This window comes from Channa argus, chromosome 13 (genome assembly GCF_033026475.1).
Source record: "Channa argus isolate prfri chromosome 13, Channa argus male v1.0, whole genome shotgun sequence".
In the NCBI taxonomy this organism is placed as follows: domain Eukaryota; kingdom Metazoa; phylum Chordata; class Actinopteri; order Anabantiformes; family Channidae; genus Channa; species Channa argus.
This window is the reverse complement of record NC_090209.1, coordinates 19,925,061-19,945,237: the sequence shown is the minus strand read 5'-3', so window position 1 is coordinate 19,945,237 and position 20,177 is coordinate 19,925,061. Positions and strand designations below refer to the sequence as shown.

The 20,177-nt window shown below is 38.3% G+C and overlaps 2 protein-coding genes across 3 annotated transcripts; both read right to left on the bottom strand.

Annotated features, from left to right (window-relative positions):
- Nucleotides 1-181: 181 nt before the first annotated feature.
- Nucleotides 182-7,750, bottom strand: zbtb17 (zinc finger and BTB domain containing 17). Of its 2 annotated transcripts, none has more exons than XM_067528152.1 (15): nt 7,574-7,750; nt 6,451-6,716; nt 6,085-6,264; nt 5,403-5,735; nt 5,200-5,289; nt 4,598-4,914; nt 4,165-4,307; nt 3,749-4,049; nt 3,568-3,655; nt 3,249-3,365; nt 3,001-3,121; nt 2,655-2,785; nt 2,105-2,368; nt 1,897-1,986; nt 182-1,443 (listed from the first exon to the last, which is right to left on the bottom strand). In XM_067528152.1, the coding sequence occupies exons 2-15, from the start codon at nt 6,653-6,655 to the stop codon at nt 1,022-1,024; spliced, it is 2,802 nt and encodes a 933-aa protein (XP_067384253.1). In that variant the 5' UTR covers nt 6,656-6,716; nt 7,574-7,750; the 3' UTR covers nt 182-1,021. The 2 variants fall into 2 exon arrangements, with proteins under 2 accessions (XP_067384253.1, XP_067384254.1); XM_067528153.1 differs by having other exon boundaries at nt 1,897-1,983.
- Nucleotides 7,751-9,555: 1,805 nt separating this feature from the next.
- hspb7 (heat shock protein family, member 7 (cardiovascular)) lies at nt 9,556-12,855 on the bottom strand. Its single transcript, XM_067528371.1, has 3 exons — nt 12,505-12,855; nt 10,249-10,373; nt 9,556-10,159 (listed from the first exon to the last, which is right to left on the bottom strand). The coding sequence occupies exons 1-3, from the start codon at nt 12,668-12,670 to the stop codon at nt 9,980-9,982; spliced, it is 471 nt and encodes a 156-aa protein (XP_067384472.1). The 5' UTR covers nt 12,671-12,855; the 3' UTR covers nt 9,556-9,979.
- Nucleotides 12,856-20,177: the final 7,322 nt, after the last annotated feature.

Sequence of the window (20,177 nt, the reverse complement as noted above, 5' to 3'; positions counted from 1 at the left end):
AATGGCTTATCATGAGTTAAATGCCTTAAAGAACTAAATGTTTGTGTGTTCTAAATAAAGAAAATAAATTTTAAATTCATTTAATTTCACTATTAAATGTATACATTTTGTTTCGTCACACATCTAATAGGCACTTTTCCAAACTTGAACTCACTTATCAATATAAACAGCACAAGGCCAGTCAGACTTAGGGGACTTTCTTTATTGATCTGAAAAGACTTCCAGTGCGAAACAATGTAACTAAGGTTTAACAGAGCATCTGCATGGTGTTACATACAAACAGGCAAAAGAATTACACAAAACCATTGATGACAGTCTTGCTATCAAGGTAAGTGGTAATTATTAGCTGGTTTGTCATCTCCACAAATATTTCTCTTAATCCTTTATCGGAGGTAATAAGACATCTTGACAAAACATACATTCAAATATTATACATGCGCAGCATTTACAATTTTTGTCAGAAAATAAACACACAACATGACACTTCTTGCAAAAAAAGAGGAGGAGAAGACTAACCACATTTAAAATTTTATATTTCCCCTTTATGTAAATAATCTATAGATAATGTGCTTTTCATGAAAATACTTCAACCAGGTACAATAAAATAGCTTGACTATTTAAGGAAAATGTACATATTTCATGACATGGAAAAATAAAACATAATTTTCCTAGTTAAATTAGGTTAAGACTGAATAGTGCTCTAATTTTAAGGATGATGCATGCTGCTTCATTTAAGTCTAATTATAAACTACACAAAGTAGTATAACCATCTCTGAAAGAATTCTCAACAGTGTTAACTAAATAAATGGATCTCCTTTGCTGGACGTAGGGGAAAAAAATAGATTAATGGCCATGAATGTTAACATAAATGTTACACAGTTTACGTAAAGTTTACTTTTAAAATCATAGCATGTTGAAACTCTGAGGCCTCACCAAACAAATTTCCTGTCTTTTTTCCTTCTTTATAAATAAAATTTATATCACAAACAAAGATTCATACACCGTTCACAAATCTGGCCCACTACGTCTGTGTCTCAAATTCCATTTCCTCTTCTGCTGCAGCCTTGTCTTTACTCTCTGTTTGCAGCTCAGCGTTGATTTCCTCCTCCCCGGCCTCTCTCCCATGCATGTGAATCACCACTCCTGGCCCTTCCTCCTGTTCTTCTGTCTCTTCCACCATTCCCTCTTCGGGTTCTCCTTCTCCATCTTGGGCACGGAAAATGAGTTCCCCTTCCTGGATGACCTGTTCAGCTGTGGGTTGCCATGTTGCTGAAGTATCCCCCTCAGCAGTGGTGGCTGTGCTGTAATGGTAGAAGTCAGAATCTGCCTGAAACATGACCAAGGCCTGAGCTGTGTGGATGCGTACATGCTGGGCAAGGGAGCTTGCATCCAAGAATTTATCACCACATGAATCACAAGCGTACAAGATCTGTGTGTTAGGATCTGGAAACACAAGAAGAATTGATTTAGTAAGTAACTGATATCTGTTAGATATACAATGTTTACTAAGCTAGAAAATGGTTTTATCAATGAATTAAATACTATTTGTGACCACAAATTATAATAAAATTATTTTCTAAAATATTCTATTTGGAGCATTTATTAATTAAACACATGCAAAACAATGCATTAAATGCATGTCATATGCAAGAGCAATTTAGTTTTTTTTTAGTTAAAATTTTCTATATTTAAGGTGTTAAAATGTGTTGTTAAAAGTGTTTATGACAGCTGCATTGGAGTTTATGTCTTGTATGTACTTTCTATGCCAGATCTACACAATTTCTCCAAATTGTGCTCTAGTACTCTAAAAGACCATTTATAAGCACATTTCATTTGTTGATTATTTGTATGGTTATCGAATGGTGTTTGAGTTCATATAGTTTCCTGCAATCTTACCTGCTTCTTGCACCTTCTCTACTGCCTTGGTAATTTCAGCTTTCAAAGCCTCGGTCTCATCTGCAGACACCGTTGTAGCCACTGGAACTACTGCAAACAAACACATGATACAAGGCAATCAAACACTTTTCACTGTCTAGGCCCTACCCAGTGTGCAGCATAATCCTCACAAAAGTTAGTGAACTTGAGAGTAAAGATGGGGTCTGACCTGTTAGCTGAGCTACAGCACTTGCTGCTAGGGCCTCAGTTGCCAGGGTGACGATGTCCTCTGTAGTGACAGTAACTATGTTGATCTCACTGTCAGAAGTGGCTGTCCCGGCACACGCATCAGATCCCTCGTTTGCACTGCCCCCAGCTACAATTAGCCGCTTCATGCCAGCCTTGCCATGGTGGACGGTTTTCACATGGGAGCGTAGATTGTCAACTCGATTAAATCCTCGGCCACATTTATCACATAGGAAAGGTTTCTCCCCTGGGAGATCAAGACAGATTAACCAGATTAAAGAAAAAAATCAGTTTAGTTGGATGTAGAGAAGCAGTGTCTACCTTATTGGTACCCAAAGTTCTTTACACAGCTTCTCATTGACACACACACACACACACACAAACACACACACACACGAGGGAGCTGCCAACTGGCCTAATTTACGAGGACTAACTAACTTAGGGTTCAGGGTCTCACTGAAGGGCAATCAGGATGTCTGTCTCTTTCATTAGCCTGAAGCCCCTTAATCATTTGATACAAAATTTGCCTTTACCTGTGTGAATGATGATGTGCTTTGATAGATCTCCTACATTGACAAATGCTTTGTTGCACATGTGACACTTGTGTGGGCGTACGTTGTCGTGATGCCGAATGTGATTGGCCAGTTGACTAGACTGCACAAACCTGTTGAGAGAGAGAGAGAGAGAGAGAGAGTATTTACCCTGATGCAGTAATAAAAAGTAGGCCATTTGGATTTATGTGGTTTGTGTTTTGTACTCGTACATGCTCATCTCTCCTTGAGACATAATATCGCGTTTTATGTTTTAACAGGTATGGGTTTGTGAAAATGAGCCAAACACTACAACATTATTGTGTCTGCTATCTTGTGCTGAGCTGACCTTTTGCCACAGCGATCGCACACGTAGGGCTTCTCTCCCGTGTGTTGGCGGACATGAGCGATAAGGGAGCTGGCCTGGGTGAAAGCTTTGCTGCAGATAGGACAGACGCAGGGCTTCTCTCCTGCAAGGCAATTATCATTTTCTCAATAGAGTGGAATATAGATACTATTCATGTGTAGTTTTAACTTTATAAATGAGAATAACATATGTTAATCATACTCCAGTTCTTCTGATTATTGTAGGATTACCTGTGTGGATCCGCTCATGCCGCTGCAAAGCTCCAGGGTCACTGAAGGCTCTCTGACAGTGCACACAGATATACGGTTTCTCGCCACTGTGAACCCGCAAGTGTCTCTTTAGATTTCCTAGAAAGCAGGTATCATCACTTAAAGGGCAGAACGAAAAATTCAAAGCAAACAAATAACTACATAAGTCCACTTGATTTTGGAGAGCATGCACACTAACTGCAAGCAGCTGGGACTGGTAAAGAGAAAATGGTCAGCATTTAACTGAGTCTTCTTTTTTACAGATTGCTATTTAACACGAGTTAGAAAAACAGAATCTTACCTGAAGTGGTAAACTGTTTGCCACATTCTTTGCACTTCAGAGGCCCGTCTGAAATATGGATTTTTAAGTGAGCTTTCAGATTTCCCACCTGGAAAGAATGTAAAGCTCCCTAAGAAAATGTATGCAAATATGGCTGTGGTTTTTCCTAAGAAAAGCTAAACATTCGCCAATATCCTGCTACCTGGTTAAAACGTTTGTCGCAGTGTGGACATTTGTTGCCTTTTTCTGTGTCATGCGTCTCCAGATGTCGCATCTTTGCAGTGGGATCAGAGAAGGCTTTCTCACAGTAGTCACAGTGATAAGGCTTCTCACCACTGTGCACCAGCTGGTGCCGCTTCAGGTTGCCAGAAGTGGTGAAAAGTTTGCCGCACATGTCGCAGCTGTAGCGTGCTTCCCCTGTGTGGCGTTTGCGGTGCAGGTTGAGCAGGCTGATCTGGCGGTAGCTCTTTCCACAGGTAGAGCAGCTGTATGGCTTCAGGGGGCTAGGAAACAACAAGAACAAAATTTAAAACACAAATCTTACAGACCTCAGGAGGCAGGTGTCGTTAGAAAACAGTGCATAAAAATTTAGGGTCTCTGAATAAACAAGAAATTCACCTGTGTGTTTTTTCATGGGCTTTACAGGCTGCAGGGTCAGAGAAAGCCTTGTCACAGTCCCGACAGGTAAAAGGCTTCTCTCCTGTGTGAATGCGCATGTGTCTTTTGAAATTACCAGTGTGGGTAAACTTCTTCCCACAGTCCTGAAAAGAAGAAAATGTGTCATGAGAAGTTAGCTGAGAAATACCGTTCTTATAAAAATAACCTACATTTGCACAAAGACTTTCGATGTCCTTGTGCAAATGCATCCCCATGTTTAATGCAAATGTATGCTTTGATGTCGCCACAGACTGTATGAAGTAAAACAGGTAAATGTGCCTGGGGCTGTCTGATGCCAGCATGTCAATGATAAGCAGTGGTATACAAAACGCTGAAGAAAAAAAAGGTAAGTACTACCTTATTCTTCCCTCTGGCACAAAGACTTGTTCCTCACCTCACATTTGTGTGTCACTGAGCTGTAAGGCTTTGACTCAGATCGGCTGCTCATGGATGCTGTCTGACTTTGTCTCCCATCTCTCTCGCTACTTGGATCGACTGCTCCCCCCTGCAGGCTGTCTTCCTCATCTTCCTCTCCACCACCATCATGTTCATCATTATCATCATCATCATCATCATCATCATCATCGTCATCAGCATGTCCATTGCCAGTCTCCCCAGAGTCGTCGTCGTCCTCCTTTCCTTCAGCCACCTCTGCTTGCTCCATCACCTTCCTCTCACTTTTTGTCTTTGATGTGCCGTCATCCTCATTGTCTATAAGGACAACAATAAAACAGCTAAAATTACATACTGTTGTCAACTAGAAATGGCAACTGCCAAAACAGCAAAGTCACTAACCCTGTTGCTAAATACAACAAGCTAAATATAAGATCCAAAATCAAACAAATCAGACGATTATATTGACTCTAAATGAAATGCTGTTGATAGAAATCCTGATGAGATCCTAATTGCATTTGTATAATGAACACATTTCATAACAAGAGGAATAAAGTGTTGTTTAGGTTGATACACCAGTGGAAAGCTGCACAGCCTGCTCACCAGGAGGGAAGTTCCGTCGAGAAGGTTTTCTAATTCTTCTCCCTCGAGAGCTCATGTAGGATGAGCTGCTGGCAGATTTCAACTGTGATTCTGTAAAAAAATAAGAATTTTCCCAAGTTTGTTAGTCAATTAAAATGTTCAAAACTTGTTACAGACATTGTAAAACACTTGCCAAATTAATGTTCTATAAATAAAGTATTTACTGGGCATGTAGTCAGCGTCAGCAGGGTCATCCTGAAATCCAGGAACATCTTGTGCTGCACTTTCCTTCTCCTTCTTTAAGGGTATCTTTTTTTGAGAAGAAACTGGGGAGGTTTTGGGGGGTCTCCCTCGGCCTGTGTATGTCCTGGTGGGGGAGGGCTGAGAAACAGGTTGCTGTGTCCCTGTAGTGATGTCTTCTTGTAAATCGTTCAGATTTTGTGTGGGCTCTTTATCTTCTGTGGGAATGTTGGGAGGATTCTCCTCTGCTTGGGACAACACATCTGCTGCATTACTCTCCAGTGCGTCTCTCGGCTCTTTGTCATCCTGTTTTTCATCTTGTTTGTAAGAGAAAAATCAAAAGGTTTCAATTTAATAGCACATAGTGGCTAGTTACCAGATATCAGGCACCATATTTTATACATTGATGATAACATAGAATCTAATTAAAATTATGAAATTCAATCAGATGGGGTTAATAGTTTAACATAAACAGCAATAATTGACCAGTGACACTCCATTTTACAAAAAAGGTGCAATTCATTAAATTGTATCATAATCACTATATCACAGATAGGCTTTACCAGATGGGATTTTTTAAATAAAAGTATAAAACAACTTAATATCATATAATCCTAATAAGTATAATATCATTATGTATATATCAAAGTATGTGGCCTCACTTACCAACAGCAAAGTCCAGTGTGATGAGGGAAGGAGCTGGATTTGCCATTGACTGGTATGCCGAGCAAGCATTTACAATCTCTTGCATTTGTAGAAAGTTAGCAACAGCCAGCACGTCTTCTACATTCTGTGGATTTAAACTCAGTTTAGCTGTGTACATAAACTCCAGGACGTGACCCAAACCTGCAATCATAATGAGAAATAAAATGGTTAAACAGCAGAAATAGTGGGGAACATTAAATATTATTTCAGTGTTGTGATGGCAGGCAAAATCTGAACATTTGAAGGTAAGAGAGACTTAGAATTAAGTTCTTACTATGAAAATAAAAATATGAAAAAACTGTTGTTAACAGCCAAATCAAAACCCACCTGCTGCATTGCTGATGTCCAGATGCACAACATCTTTCTGGTCCAGGAAGAGGCTGCGGAAGTACACACTGCAGGCAGCCAGCACAGCTTTGTGGGCCTTAAAGTCCACCCCATCCACAACAAAGGTGCAATCACACAGTAGGCCCTGCTTGCGTTGCCGGTTAAGCTGATCCAGAACCTTCCCACTGTGCCAGGGGAAGTCCATTGTCCTGATGGTTTGCAGACTTTGGAAGAGGCTGACAGGCTGCCACACACTCTGTGGACCACTGACAAGTAAGAAGTCCCATGTGGCACATTAGAAAGGACTCGAATGGTCAGCAATATTCTGCATCAGCTTTCAAGTCATACTGTTCCAACTTCATTGAAGTTCAATCACATAAAAACAGTACTCGGGTTCCTTAACAGATGGCTAGATTTTTTCCCTTTATTTATCAATTAATGGCAAAAGCTTTACTCATACCTAGTTATAATAAACAGAATTAGTGTTTTAGTCTGTACCATCTGGTCGTGATTAATTATCTGACTATGGTTAATGTTTATGCTGAAATATTTTGTTTGTGTTAATATAAAAGTCAAACAAGTGAGTTTGGTTTTGCTGTAGCGTTGGTCAAACGACAGTGGCACCTGCGCTTAATGTTTTGGACACTAAGCATCGAGACAGAGACAACAAATCAACACAGAACTGTGCTTTAACAGCAGTAAAACAACCAGTAATAGCTACTGTAACCTTACATTATGGCATGATGGAATACAATGTACCAGACATTTAACAGAATATAACTAAATCAGTTGTGGCTAATGCTAAATTAACCAGAATGACAACACAATGCAAGTGAGCTAAACACAACTGTAATCGGTAGCACTCCGTAACTCCAAATTTACGATATTTTGTCTAAAACTTTTGACTGCTTGGTTTGACAGTGCAATACATCGATTACAATTCCTCCATCCTTGTAGCTTTGTTATCAGGGATTAATTTAGCGTGCCTTGACATGCATGTAGTCAAGGAACAAGATGGCGGAACGTAGTGTGGCCCATCTTTATACCCTGTTGTTTTCACAGCTAGCTCGCTCTTTCAGCTTAATGGAAGCGCCATTTTAAACCAAACACATCCCTGATTTACCTCCTTTTTGTCCCTTCTTCAATCCCAGTTCAAACTTCTGCGTTTGAAAGTGTTACGGAGTGTTTGAGTCACTTAGAAAACACAACCCCAATCGAGTTATTCGGTGATCGATATTGCCCCGCTAACTCCATCCACCGCCATCTTCCTCTCTCTGATCGATTGATACGGACCTGCCGGATGTGTCACAAGAGCACGCGCAGTGTGTGCACGAGCTATGGCGGTAATGACCGCGTGGAGGCGCAATGGTCTAAGTACTCAAGTAAAAGTGCTTGAAGCCAACAAAACGACAAAAGTACTTTATCACTTATAATTTCCACAGTAATACTAATTGGCATAAGGTCTGCTGCCTCATAAATATGTTCTTATCAATAAAATAAAAAAGGTATTTAAAATCCTGAATAAATTATAGCCTTTATTTCATTAGAAAATTCAAAACTGACTTCAAAAAAGATCTTTTCCAATTTTAATGTTAGATCAGCTCATGATTTTTAATTTTTCATAAATGTTTTGAAATTTCTAAAGAGAAAAAACTATATACAAGGACAAATATATAAAAACAAATATAAACAGAATAAAATTAATAAAAGTTAGACAAGGACTCTGAAAATAATACATAATACAATAATAATACAATAATACAAAACATAATTTTTGTTTTGCCGTACTCAACCTGAAACTGTACCTCATTTACCTTGACACTGTTACTCAATATTTGCTCTTTTATTAACATGTTATTTACTGATTTTGACATGTTCTTTTTGTCATTTAAACAAAATATTCTTAAAGAAGCCTACATTATCAATACATTTTGATCTTAGCAAAAATTTATATTGAAAATGTAAAATGACAATGTATTATTTTCAGTGTCCTTGTCTAACTTTTATTTATTTTATTCTTATTTACTTATGTATTTTTTGGAAAATGACTTTGGAAAAATCACTATGCAAAGATATGGGGAAAGTTTTTCCTATAAATAAAAATAAACCATGAGTCAGCCAACTCTGGAGTTCAAAGCCTGATGAGTCGATTTTTTTGTATAACAAATCTGTGATAAACTGAGCCCGACATGTGAATGCACTGTGCTGCAAAATTTATATATAGCAGGTCACTTTAATTGAGGAATTGGTAAAAAGGTGGCAGCAAGCAGCTTAATAAAAAATACTCTAACTTCAGTCTTAGTTCTTACACATTAGAAAACACTATGTACTTCTCAGTGCTGTGTATTTTGAATCTGTGTATGTGTATTATAATAAGAATGAATCCCTTACTCTTTAAGGGAACTTAAAAAGCATTCATTTTAAGGCTACGATACAGTCTGTTTTTATTACAGTGTCTGTCCTCAATGAGAACTTGAAGACCACAGCACTGCTCAAACACAGTAAATTATAGCCACATAACAAAAGAATCTAAATTATTTGCTTGAATAGCACCTTTGAAATCGTTTTCTTATGAAAACGGGACAGATACCTGACAAATGTCTCCACACACAAAAGACTGAATAGAAGGGCCATCCATCCTCTGTACAGTAACTAAATGCAGACCTGTTTCTATTGATCTGGAGATGAGTTTGTCATGTGGTGCTCAGGCCTTACACAGCTTTACATTTCTCAATTTTTTTCTTTTTATCTGGATGCATGCTGAGGAAAACAGTGGTAATATGCCAGCCACACCTAAAAAGTAGTTAATTAACATGAGCATGTATGAAGACAGTGATAATGATACTTCTGTTATAGAATAAAACATGATGAGGACAGGGTATGAGGACCCCATATACACTGTCCACCACCCACAGTAAAAATTGTTAGCGCCCCTATTTTTCTTTGAATTGCCTAATATTTCTGGTAATTTTAATCTGTCAAAAGGAATCGATGCAGGTCTTTCCCCAAACTCCAGCCTTGTGTGTTTATTAATATAGTATGTCATGACATACATGAATCAAAAGGCTTACACAGATTGTGATACACAGGATGACAACACAGGAGTTTACTGTCAACGCTGGAAATTTTATTCACACAAATATTAATGCACAATAAATTATTATTAATGAGAAAATAATCAATTTTGGCAGTCTGTATTAAGTACAAGAATAGTATTAGAGGCCAGGATTGATACAGTAAACATATCTGTTAACTGCTGTGTACTATGGATGTCAAACATTCTGTACATTTCTCAGGATGTTGGGTGCAGATTTGAACTATTATTGCTGTGTACGGTGAAGGAACCCAGAGCATAAATGAGCAGGAACAGGGTTTTTTGCAATGGGAGAAGAAGAAAGTGCATGATTTATAGAGCATGGCAACAAATGTAAAATTGTTTATGTGAAACAGGAAATACAGGAAGTAGCGTAAAAAAAAAAAAAAAAAAACACAAAATGTGAAGGGTTTTGTTGTTAGAGTCAGTCCCTCTCTAGATCTTAATCTCCGTACGGAAGGTCTGTACGAGCTCGTGTTTGGCAGGGTGTCGCCGTGCCTGGACTGTTAGGGTCCCCTCTGAACCCAGTGATGATGTCACTGAGGTGGGGTCCACATCCTCAGGTAGCTGGCACTTATGGGTGAATGTGTTCATCACCGAACCATCTGGGGCCAACTGGAAAAGAAAAATGAAAAAATGTTTTAGTCCCAGAGCTGCTTACATTGCTTTAATATTGATTTCCAAATCAGAATGAAGGCTGCCACCTTTTCTGCATGAACTTCTATCTGGTTGTTGGATGTGGTGACAATGACATCCTCCGGGGAGAAGTCTCGCACGTCAACTGTGAACTGGTATGAATCCCCAAGGGTTTTAATATTTCCAGCTCCACCTGAAACCACCACAATGGGAAAGGATGGTAGACCACAGGAAACAGCAGCTAATTTTCATTGAATTTATAGTTCTTTGCTTATAAGCATAAACTCACAGCTGAGCTGATCTGTTGAACATAAAATATCCAGTCTGCCATAAAGTCACAGTTCAGATGTAGCTATAAAATGTGATTTCAGTTTTTCTATTTGTAAATATTATTTATTTTTATGTACATGTTCCTCATATATTTCAGCATATGTCTTTGTGTACTTCACAGCAACCTTCATTCTATAGTTGATAAAAGCGTCTGCTAAATAACTAAATGTAAATCCCCTTGCTACTTGCTGAAAAACATCTGGAGGAGTTATTCATTTCACTTCGAATGGTGTCATCTTGTAGCTCATAAGACAGAGGTAGTAGTGTTTTAGTGAAGTGGTAAATTGGTTTTTAAAGCTATATTCACGAATTAAAATTTTTTTGAGGGGAAAAAAAAACTCTCGTGTTAGAGAAACAAACTAAAACCAGCATTTGAAATTGAGTACTGTCATTGAATTTTATGCTGAATGTATTGTTGAAAATAATTAAGAAAACCAAAACATTTGTCTAACAGTCATAAAACGTCAGAACTACTACAGCTGGGAGACGCATTTTATTCTAAACAACCACAATACACAGAAAATTTAATCCATTGTTAATATACAAATATTGACTAAACTCGCTTTGCTAGCAAACACTAGCGTAATACGGTAATACTTGTAGTCATGTCCTTGTCTCCCTCTTTTCCTGTTTGTTTCTTTCTATATGTGTCAATGCTGTGCTCAAATGGTGTCATCTGTAGTATGGTGGAGAGGATGTCATGTGGCTCAGCTTCTATCTTTTGGTGGTACCTTGAAGTTTGCTTGATGTCCTTCAACATATATTCAGATATTTTCATAGATTTGTCCTTGTACCCATATTTTAATTTTAGCGATTTGCTCTAATTAGGACACACAACAACTATTGCACATCTGTCTGTCCTGGAAGATTGACTCTTACTGTAGTTTTCATTGTGTTTGAGGAGTTTCTCCTCATTCCATTTGAAGTACAGAGCAGATTTGTAATATTAAACTATATAAAAAATTTTTACCAGACTAGAAAAACATAAAATTTATGTAGTGTGATGTATTGTCTGCTCAGGGAAAACGTCTGTCCTCTGTGACTGAGCTCAGAACATGACCTCTATGCTGGAAACAAGAGTGATTTTGGGTCTGACCTCATGTATGCAGGTTAGTTTATGTGACATCATTCCAACTATGTGTATATATGTGTGTGTGTGTGTGTATGTGTGTCGGTCACCAGGCAACCATCTGGTCATTCCTTATGCAGGCGTCATCTCAGATATTCAATGTGTGAAGTCACACTGCTGGCAGTCAGGCCAGCATTCCTGAGTTTGTGTGTGTGTGTTTGTGCGTGTGTGTGTGTCTGTGTGTGTGTGTTTGTGTGTGTGTGCATGTGTGCGTGTGTGTGTGCGTGCTTTCCTTTTAGCTGCACCCACTCTTGGGCTCCAGTTCTACCTATTGAATACCAAGCATGGTCCTAAATCAATTCTGCTCTGCCCCTGAAACATTGAATACACAAACTCAAGTTCCCACCTTCACACATCTGTGTGGACCAGAAGAGACCTGACACAGAACAGTTCACACCACCTCCACACATTACTAAGCCAGAAGATGAACCAGATGCTGTAAAGTGAAGTGTCTGCTGACACTGGTTTAAAAACACACACAAACCTGGAACAGAAAGCCGACCAAATATGCACCTTCAGCTTAGATCCTGTTCTCTCTGTTTTCTTTCAATCTTTTTTTTTTTTTTACATTTCATTTACTCCATCAGTCAACTTCATGGCTACACTCTTGCTTAAGAACACCATTTTCCACACACACCAAACACACGAGAGTCACTTTACTTCTGAAATCAGCCCAGGCTTTTTGCCTATTTTATAAACACTTTATGGAGAAAAATGCCACACTGCACACTGTAAACTCTTCCTAGCAGACTGATAAATCTATATTACTCTCAAATGTGTCACTCTGACCTTCTATTGCCATTAATATCTTACCACTTTTGTATCCAAAATTAGTTACAGTGACCTAAAATTGCTTTGAACTTACCGGAAAACCCCAAGGCATCGCTCCCAGGCCTCATGAAGGAGCCAAAGTCCTCAGTGAAAAGTCCACGGCTTTTCTCCATGTATGGGTTACCAGAAGACGAGGAAGAAGATGAAGTCTGGTGGAAACTACGCTCCGATCGATAGGCAGAGGAGTTGGTCACATTCATGGATGGCTGTGAGTGTTGGGTAAGGCAGAGGAGGAGAGTAAAGAGGAGAGAAGAGGGAGGTGGAGAGGGTTGATTCTTCTGCTCTTATACACACAGCTATTCTTGCTTCTTTTTCCTTCTATTTGTTTTTGTCTTGCTTGTGTTAGCTTAAATACCTTATTTGCCCTCTCTCCTGCAGCACCACTTCTATCGCCCTTATATACTGTATGGCCCCATGCGTGGCTGGGAGGTGTGCACGTGTGTCACAGCTCATTTTGAAAGGGTAATAGTGTTCTATATTTATCACGAGACGCACAGAGCTTGTGCAGAGTTTGTGGTCGGAAAAGTTCTGGGCGTCGAAGGGCCCTGAGGTTAAGAGCAGGAGAGAGAGCAGGATCAGATAGAGAGGTAGATAAAGAGAAAGGGGTAAGTAGGGGGGGTAGTTGTCATTCCACATGCACAACAGCCCTGAAATAGCTTCACTCTCCTGTCTTTAATTCTCCCTGCACTCCATCTGTGTCTTCTTAATATTCAATACCACTTCTTTGTCCTGAAATTGGATTCTCTCTGGAAATTGAATATCATTCTATTATTGAATGACATTGAATCTAATGTTTTTACAACATGGTTACACTTCATGCCTTTTTCAGGGCCTATTTTCAACTAAAAGTCTACTTCAAGTCATCTGTTTGTTAATCTAATGTCTAATGCCTCTCTGTCTGAGGATGCAACATTAGGGCCAAATAATTTGCCGGCAAATGTTGTTTGCTCCTGTTTAGCTGGATGAAGACAGGAAATTAAATGTGGAAAAAGGAGGTTAAGTTAAGAGCAAAACAAAGATGGAAAGAATGTGCTTGAATACAAAGCCGTCACGGGGAGTACGGGACTTAGTCGTGGCATTGCTTTGTGGCTATTAATATCTGCATGGACAGCACGGACCATGGTAATTCGAAAACACTCACTGCTCTACTCTCTTGTTGGTGTTGCTGATAGCTAATCCATTAAGATCCATTTATGGGCTCTGTCTATTACAACATTAAGTATTTGACGTCACCTTTGACTTTATTCCATCAAAAGTCACCTGTTTAGCAATGTTCTATGACACATGGAACATGAGCTAATACCCCAACCCAGTCATCAACATCAAAAATCTGCCGTCACGCTTAGGCTGAATTTGAAATTCGAGGCAGTACAGTGTTGAAATAAATGATATTTTGTTTGGGAGCCAGGTTTTAAAGGGTAGGCAGCAGCACTAATGACAGCACACTGTGCTTACAGTCTTATCAGTATAGAGCTCTGGGCCCCCTGCTGAAAGTCTAAATCCAACCCAGCAACTCACCAGCTCCCAGCCAGTGAACACACAGGGCCTCCACCCCTCCCTGGTAACAACACTAATGTCATGGCCTTTTTTGCAAAATTAGATGTTGACCACCTCCGTCATAGAGCAGAGCCGAATGCCCAATCAAATGTTAGTGATGTTATTCGTTTTGCTCATCAGTACTCAGTTAAGTTTGTTTGGGACCGTTTTAAGAAAAGAAAGGCCCAACTGATCTCAATTGAAGTTTCTCTAAATAAAAAATAAGAATTTGTTCAAATCAATGTTTTATAACCTATGGGGGGGGGTTCGCAAAGCAGTAAAACGTATAGGGTCACAGCATGCTTAACATAATAAAAAATAAAAAAGTAGCATATCTGACAAATACATACTGTTTATTGTTTTATTTTCTACACTTTGCTTTTTTGTATAAATCTGAAGAATTTTGCTGAGGTTTTGTCTAATTATGCATCATCTTACCCAAATAATGTAATTTTAAGATGTTACACAGGAGGAATTGTAGTACTTCTTGTCACAGCACCCGCTCCTCCACCTCCCTTTCCACAAGTTGCCAGATTGTCTCAGTAAACCTCATGGTATCAGAGAAGTCTTGCCTTTGTACCTGAGCTCCTACTACAAACCTTGTCTCTCACTGTTTCTTTTCTATTACAGTATCTCCGGCAGCTCTGCTCCACCATTCAAGGATCTACGACTCCTCCTACACCGTGACTCCAAGCTCCTCCAGGCACTCACCTGTCTCCCCCCCTGTGGACAGTGCCCCCCTCTTGTGCTCCCCTCCTTCCAATTCCTACTTGTGCAGTGTTTCAAAAAACTGCTCTTTTACCACCTTTACTGCTCAGTTCCATCTCTCACTTTGGGTCCACTTAATAACTACTCTACACTCTGGAGGTGTGACACTTTTAAATGATTTCTTGAGTGTGAATTTATGGATAAAGAATCTAAGATGTGGGTCACAAAAAAATTACTTTTTATGCTCTTAAACAAGTCTTGTATTGGTAATCAATAAAGATAAAGGATAATCAGAAAAAAAGGCTCTCTCTTGATTTCATGTAGGTGCAGGGATGCAAAAAAGTTCTTGAGCAAAAGATCTTAGAGAGTTCAGAGGATTGTGGTGAATGTAAGTTTTTGTACAGTGCGATAACCACTTGAAAGCATCCAAATACCTAAGTAAAAGTGATTCGAGATCATCAGATATCGTAAAAAACGTAAGTGTGTGTGAGAGGAAGGGAGGTAAAACACTAACTCACCAGTAAATAAATAAGATATTGAAAAGAGAAGCTGTAATTTCAAGGAGCAGGTCAGCAATTGTAAAAATGAGAAACTGGGAAAAAGACAAACATACATTAATCATATCCAGTAAATTCACAATGACACATCAATGACATTGAGTCACCTCTATATGTATGCATATATGTCTTTGTGTGTGTGTGTGTGTGTCTGAATGAGTGTGCATGTGCACGCGCGCTTGGGTTCTGACTGCTTCAGCTGCTGTGTGTTATATAATGTTGCCAACAGAGGGGCAAATTCCACAGTGACAGACTCTAGCTGAGCTGGAAGGTGATCTCACCACTGTTAACTTATATTCATACAGTAGATAGTGCTTTGTATGTACATGTTCATGATAACAAGACCCTTCGATGCAATTTATAACACACTCTCTGTATTTTAAAAACATTTACATGAAACATAAAAGTTTTTTTTATTTAAGGAAACAATGTCAACATTTCAGATTTATTGAAGAAAAAAAAATCTTAATAAAATAAATTCAAGTGATTTGTTAAATAACACGCTTTAGATAAATAATTTACAAGTAAATGTAAATTTCATTTGATGACATTAAGTTTTACTTCAAATTTGATTGAAACTTAACCTCCTAGCTCCCATTTATGCTCAGTAAGTTATTGTCATGCACTGTGGTGAATCCACCTTTTATGTCTCCGTTACAAAATGAACACAGCTACAATCCTTTTATTACAAGCTTAGGTTTAGATGCAAAAACAGTTAAAAAGGGTTCGGTTTGTGCAAATAATAACAGATAAGGCCTCGTTGAATGGTGTGGTAAAGTAAAATCGGTTGGCCGTAGGATCAAGTTTCTTCTGAAGCAATAAAACACACCGTATTTAGTTGATCAGTGCGTTTTTTTAACAAAATTTTAAAAAAGCAGAAAAAGAAATAAATAATGCATTTATTTTTTCTCTTTTCAGCTTATCCCATGAGTTCAGGGTCGCCACAGTGGATCATTGTCGGCATGTTGATTTGGCACAGTTTTTACGCCAAATGCCCTTTCTGACGCAACCCTTACCAGTTTCTGCCGGGCTTAGACCGGGACTGGAGAGCTGGGGATGGGAATGGGCTGTTAGGGGTTACTTTTTTTTTTTTTTTTGACAAAAAAAAAAACAAACAAATATAAATTGCAATAATATATGTAAAATTTGTAAAGCCTATTTCTGCTCTTTCCTGATCAATCCAGGGCAGGCGTCTCAGCAAATCTTGCACTGAAAAATTCTTTTGGTAGATGTCATGTGGAGGGGTTTTTCAGCTATGAGGAGTACTATTTTAATATAGAGGAGTCACAGGAATGGTTAAAAGCATTAATGTACAAAAATAAAGCCATAGAAAGAAAGTCTCCCTTTATCATCTCAGGTGATCACAAGTGTAGTTTTGTTTTTAATATTAAAATCAGAACCACTTGTATCCTGTGTCTAATCTGTTTATTTGTATGTAAGCAGAGCACATTTAACTAGGTGGTTTGTGCTCTCTAATAAAGCTCTGTATTTACTGTGTTAGCAGATCATCATATTCAGATTTGGTTTTGATTTTAAACTGTTACAAAACTTAATCAGCTTACTTTCCTTTATGCCAGAGGGAAAACCTTTCAGGTCAGATTGTAAATTAGAGAAAAGTAAAGTATAGCATCTGTCTGGCTCTCTAGACACAGCAGTGTAGCGTTCCCATGGAAACATGTTTTATTATTTATATCTTGCAGATTTTAAACCTCTGATACAAGACAAGTGTTAATTGAAGAATTAAAAGGGAGGTGGAACTCAGGAAAATAAACATTAACTAAAGCCTCATTTAAAATCTGATTATGTCTCCAGATTTGAACAATGATTACCTTGACCTTGAGCAGGCCGCTGAATTTCAGACAGTGAACATTCGTTTCCGTCATTGTGTTAGACATTTAGAAGATTCATGATTATTGCCTCATGTGGAATGTCTATTTCTGATCCTTGGGCACTTTTCAAATTAGGGTCTCTGGAGCTAATCACTGACATAAGGAAGGTCAAAGCAGCAAAATCTGTTCATATTCACCGGAGCTGTGAGACATTAATTAGGTTGAATGCTGCTCTAACTGTAATAACAGAAAATAATTCAAATGAAAATGTTTGTTTCCAAAACATGTTTAATTATTCTGCCACTGTGTGATAAAGTTGGTCTGTTCAGAGCATCTGCGCCTCATGTCTTATATATTGTATAGAGCAACATTTTTACAGGCAGGTCTCTGAGATTCCCAGCTAAACCATTCATAAGCACCAGGTGATAAGAAAGTTAGCGACATAACAACAAAATCAAGAAAGAATTGGACTGCTAGTTTGTAAACATGGGCGTGAATAAGCTGGATAGTATGGCAAAGAATTTATTTGCATATGTTTTTTTGGCAAGACTTTGCTCCACCAGGACCAACACCTCACATGTTAACAGTCTTAATCTACCTTTTGTATGTCGATACATAAACCCCACATGGTAGCTTATTAAAGAACACACAAAAAAAACAATATGGCTCCATGTAGATGATCTTATAGACACTTAATGCCAACGCCCCTCTTGAGCATATAATGACTGATTTAATACATGACTCTTACTGTGACAATTAAAAAAACACACAAATCGTATGAATAGGAATGCAGTGATTTATCAGGTTTATCGTAATGTTTTTTTTGCATATTTTTGCATATTAGACATTTTGCATATTAGAAGTTTTTTTAATCAATGAGACAAATTCCTTGTATGCAACAATGTTCAAGAATTTTGATTCTGAAATACATTCCACACATTTATAACCCCTCAAGGAGGAGAAGAAATATGAATGAGACAAACATATCTATGAAAATATGTCATTCACCATTTTTTTCACAGTTTTCTCATAACAATCAGGAGTCCGATATTGAAAACCTTTGCTTTTACTATTATAAAACACTGTTCACTGTCATGCTCTACTGCAGCTGGCAGGTACAAGTAACCTATAGGCTACATTATTATTATTACAAATATTATGTTTGTGCCTGTCACACACCCTCTCATAATAGTTTTCCTCACTTACTTCTGTCACAGCACTGCACAGCTGTAATACATTCTTCTCAGCTTTATGAATCACTGCTGACAGTTAAATCTGCTTGCTGAATCCTGACAGCAGAACTCTGAAGCTCTGTGGTGTGAAATTCTTCTTTTTTCTCTTCTGGTAACAATATTGTGAATGAAGTTTGCTCACAAAAAGGACAGAGCTTTAACGTTTTATCAAATGCATTACATATGAAAAACTGCGTTTTTCATGTAATCAGACACAACTGTGAAAAAAAAGTTTGATAAAAAAAAGTCAACATGTTGCTTAACATGACTGTGTCACTGCATTAGACCCTTTGAATTCTGGCTATCATTGCAAAATGAACCGTGTCTTTACACATTATTTTGTATGCATGTATCCTATACCATCTTCTTTTAAACTACCACCTGTGATAGTGGGAGGATTGGTACAAAAACCTGTGTGGTGTTGAGAAGATGACAAAACAAGTAATAATGACTGGGGAGCAGCTCTCGACAGGATGAGCTTGTTCTTGATTGAATGAGACGAGAGGAAAGAAAAATGTAAGAAAATCCTACCTTAAGGCCTGTATTTTTACTTAAACTACACCGACTGGTGACAAATTCATCCCAAACGATTTAAATCAGGATCCGCCTTGCACTTTCAAAAGGATGTACAGTATATGCAAGGTGACAACTTTGAACCATAATTCACACTTTGCAGTTGTAGGACGATATCCGTCAGCTGTCATTTTCACCGCATTTTTTTTCATCTTTTAATCTTTATTACACTGAATGTTCTTTGTGTGCTTTTACAACGTACAACTTAAAACGTAAATAAAAAGAGAACAGAATGCAATGATTTGCTAAACTCATCAACTCATATTTTTTCACATTAGTAGACCAGTTGCTGGACTTTAGGAGAGAAATGTCCCATTCTAGTCTGATGCAGGATTCTAGCTGCTCAATAGTCCTGGGCCATTATTACTGGATATTTTGTTTTATGATGCCCCAAAAGGTTTCTATTGGTGAAAGGTCTGGACTGCAGGTGGGCCAGTTCACTTCTACTGCAAAGCCATGCTGTTGTGGTGGATGCAGTATGTGGTTTAGCATTGTCTTGCTAAATAATGCAAGGCCTTCCCTGACAGAGACGTTTTCTGGATGGAAGCATTGTTCACATATGACTTCTTCTTTGCATGATACAGCTTTAACTTATATTTGTGGATTGCACAGCAAACAGTGTTTACAGACAGTGATTTCTGGAAGTGTCCCTGAGCACATGCAGTGATGTCCAGCAGAGAATCATGCCTGTTTTTAATGCAGTCCCACCTGAGGGCCTGAAGATCACACACATCCAGTGGACTTGTCCTTTGCACACAATCTTTTGATGATATTATATACTGTAAATGGTGTGATCTTCAAAGTCTTCACAATTTTATTTTGAGGAACATTTTTCTGAAATTGTACCACAAGTTTTTGGCGCAGTTTGTCACAGATTGGTGAGGCTCTGCCCCTCGGCTCTGCCTCTCTGAAAAATGTTCCTTTTATACCCAATCATGTTACTGACCTGTTGCCAATTAACCTAATTATTTGTCAAATGATCCTCGTTAGTTTTTTATTTGCAGCAATTACTTTTACAGCCTTTGAGATGTGTTGCTGCCATCAAATTTAAAATAAGCTAATCTTTTTCATGTAATGGTAAAATGTCTCAGTTTCAGCATATGATATGTTGATTATGTTCTATTGTGAATAAAAGATGGGTTGATGAGATTTGCAAGTCATTGTATTCTGTTTTCATGTACGTTTTCACATCTTCCTAACTTTTTTGCAAATTTCAACTGCAGTTTTTTACAATACCTTTATATTAAGTATGAGTTGACCTTGGAAAGAGTA

Bases quoted from the DNA above. Each gene is read 5' to 3' on its own strand.
- zbtb17 (XM_067528152.1), bottom strand. From the start codon at position 6,655: ATGGACTTCCCCTGGCACAGTGGGAAGGTTCTGGATCAGCTTAACCGG. The intron at 4,308-4,597 runs GTGAGGAACAAG...TCTTCTTTTCAG, and splicing joins CAGTGACACACAAATGTGAG to GACTGTGGGAAGAAGTTTAC. The intron at 1,444-1,896 runs GTAAGATTGCAG...TTGTGTTTCCAG, and splicing joins AGAGAAGGTGCAAGAAGCAG to ATCCTAACACACAGATCTTG.
- hspb7 (XM_067528371.1), bottom strand. From the start codon at position 12,670: ATGAATGTGACCAACTCCTCTGCCTATCGATCGGAGCGTAGTTTCCAC. The intron at 10,374-12,504 runs GTAAGTTCAAAG...TGGTGGTTTCAG, and splicing joins CGATGCCTTGGGGTTTTCCG to GTGGAGCTGGAAATATTAAA. The intron at 10,160-10,248 runs GTGGCAGCCTTC...TTTCTTTTCCAG, and splicing joins TAGAAGTTCATGCAGAAAAG to TTGGCCCCAGATGGTTCGGT.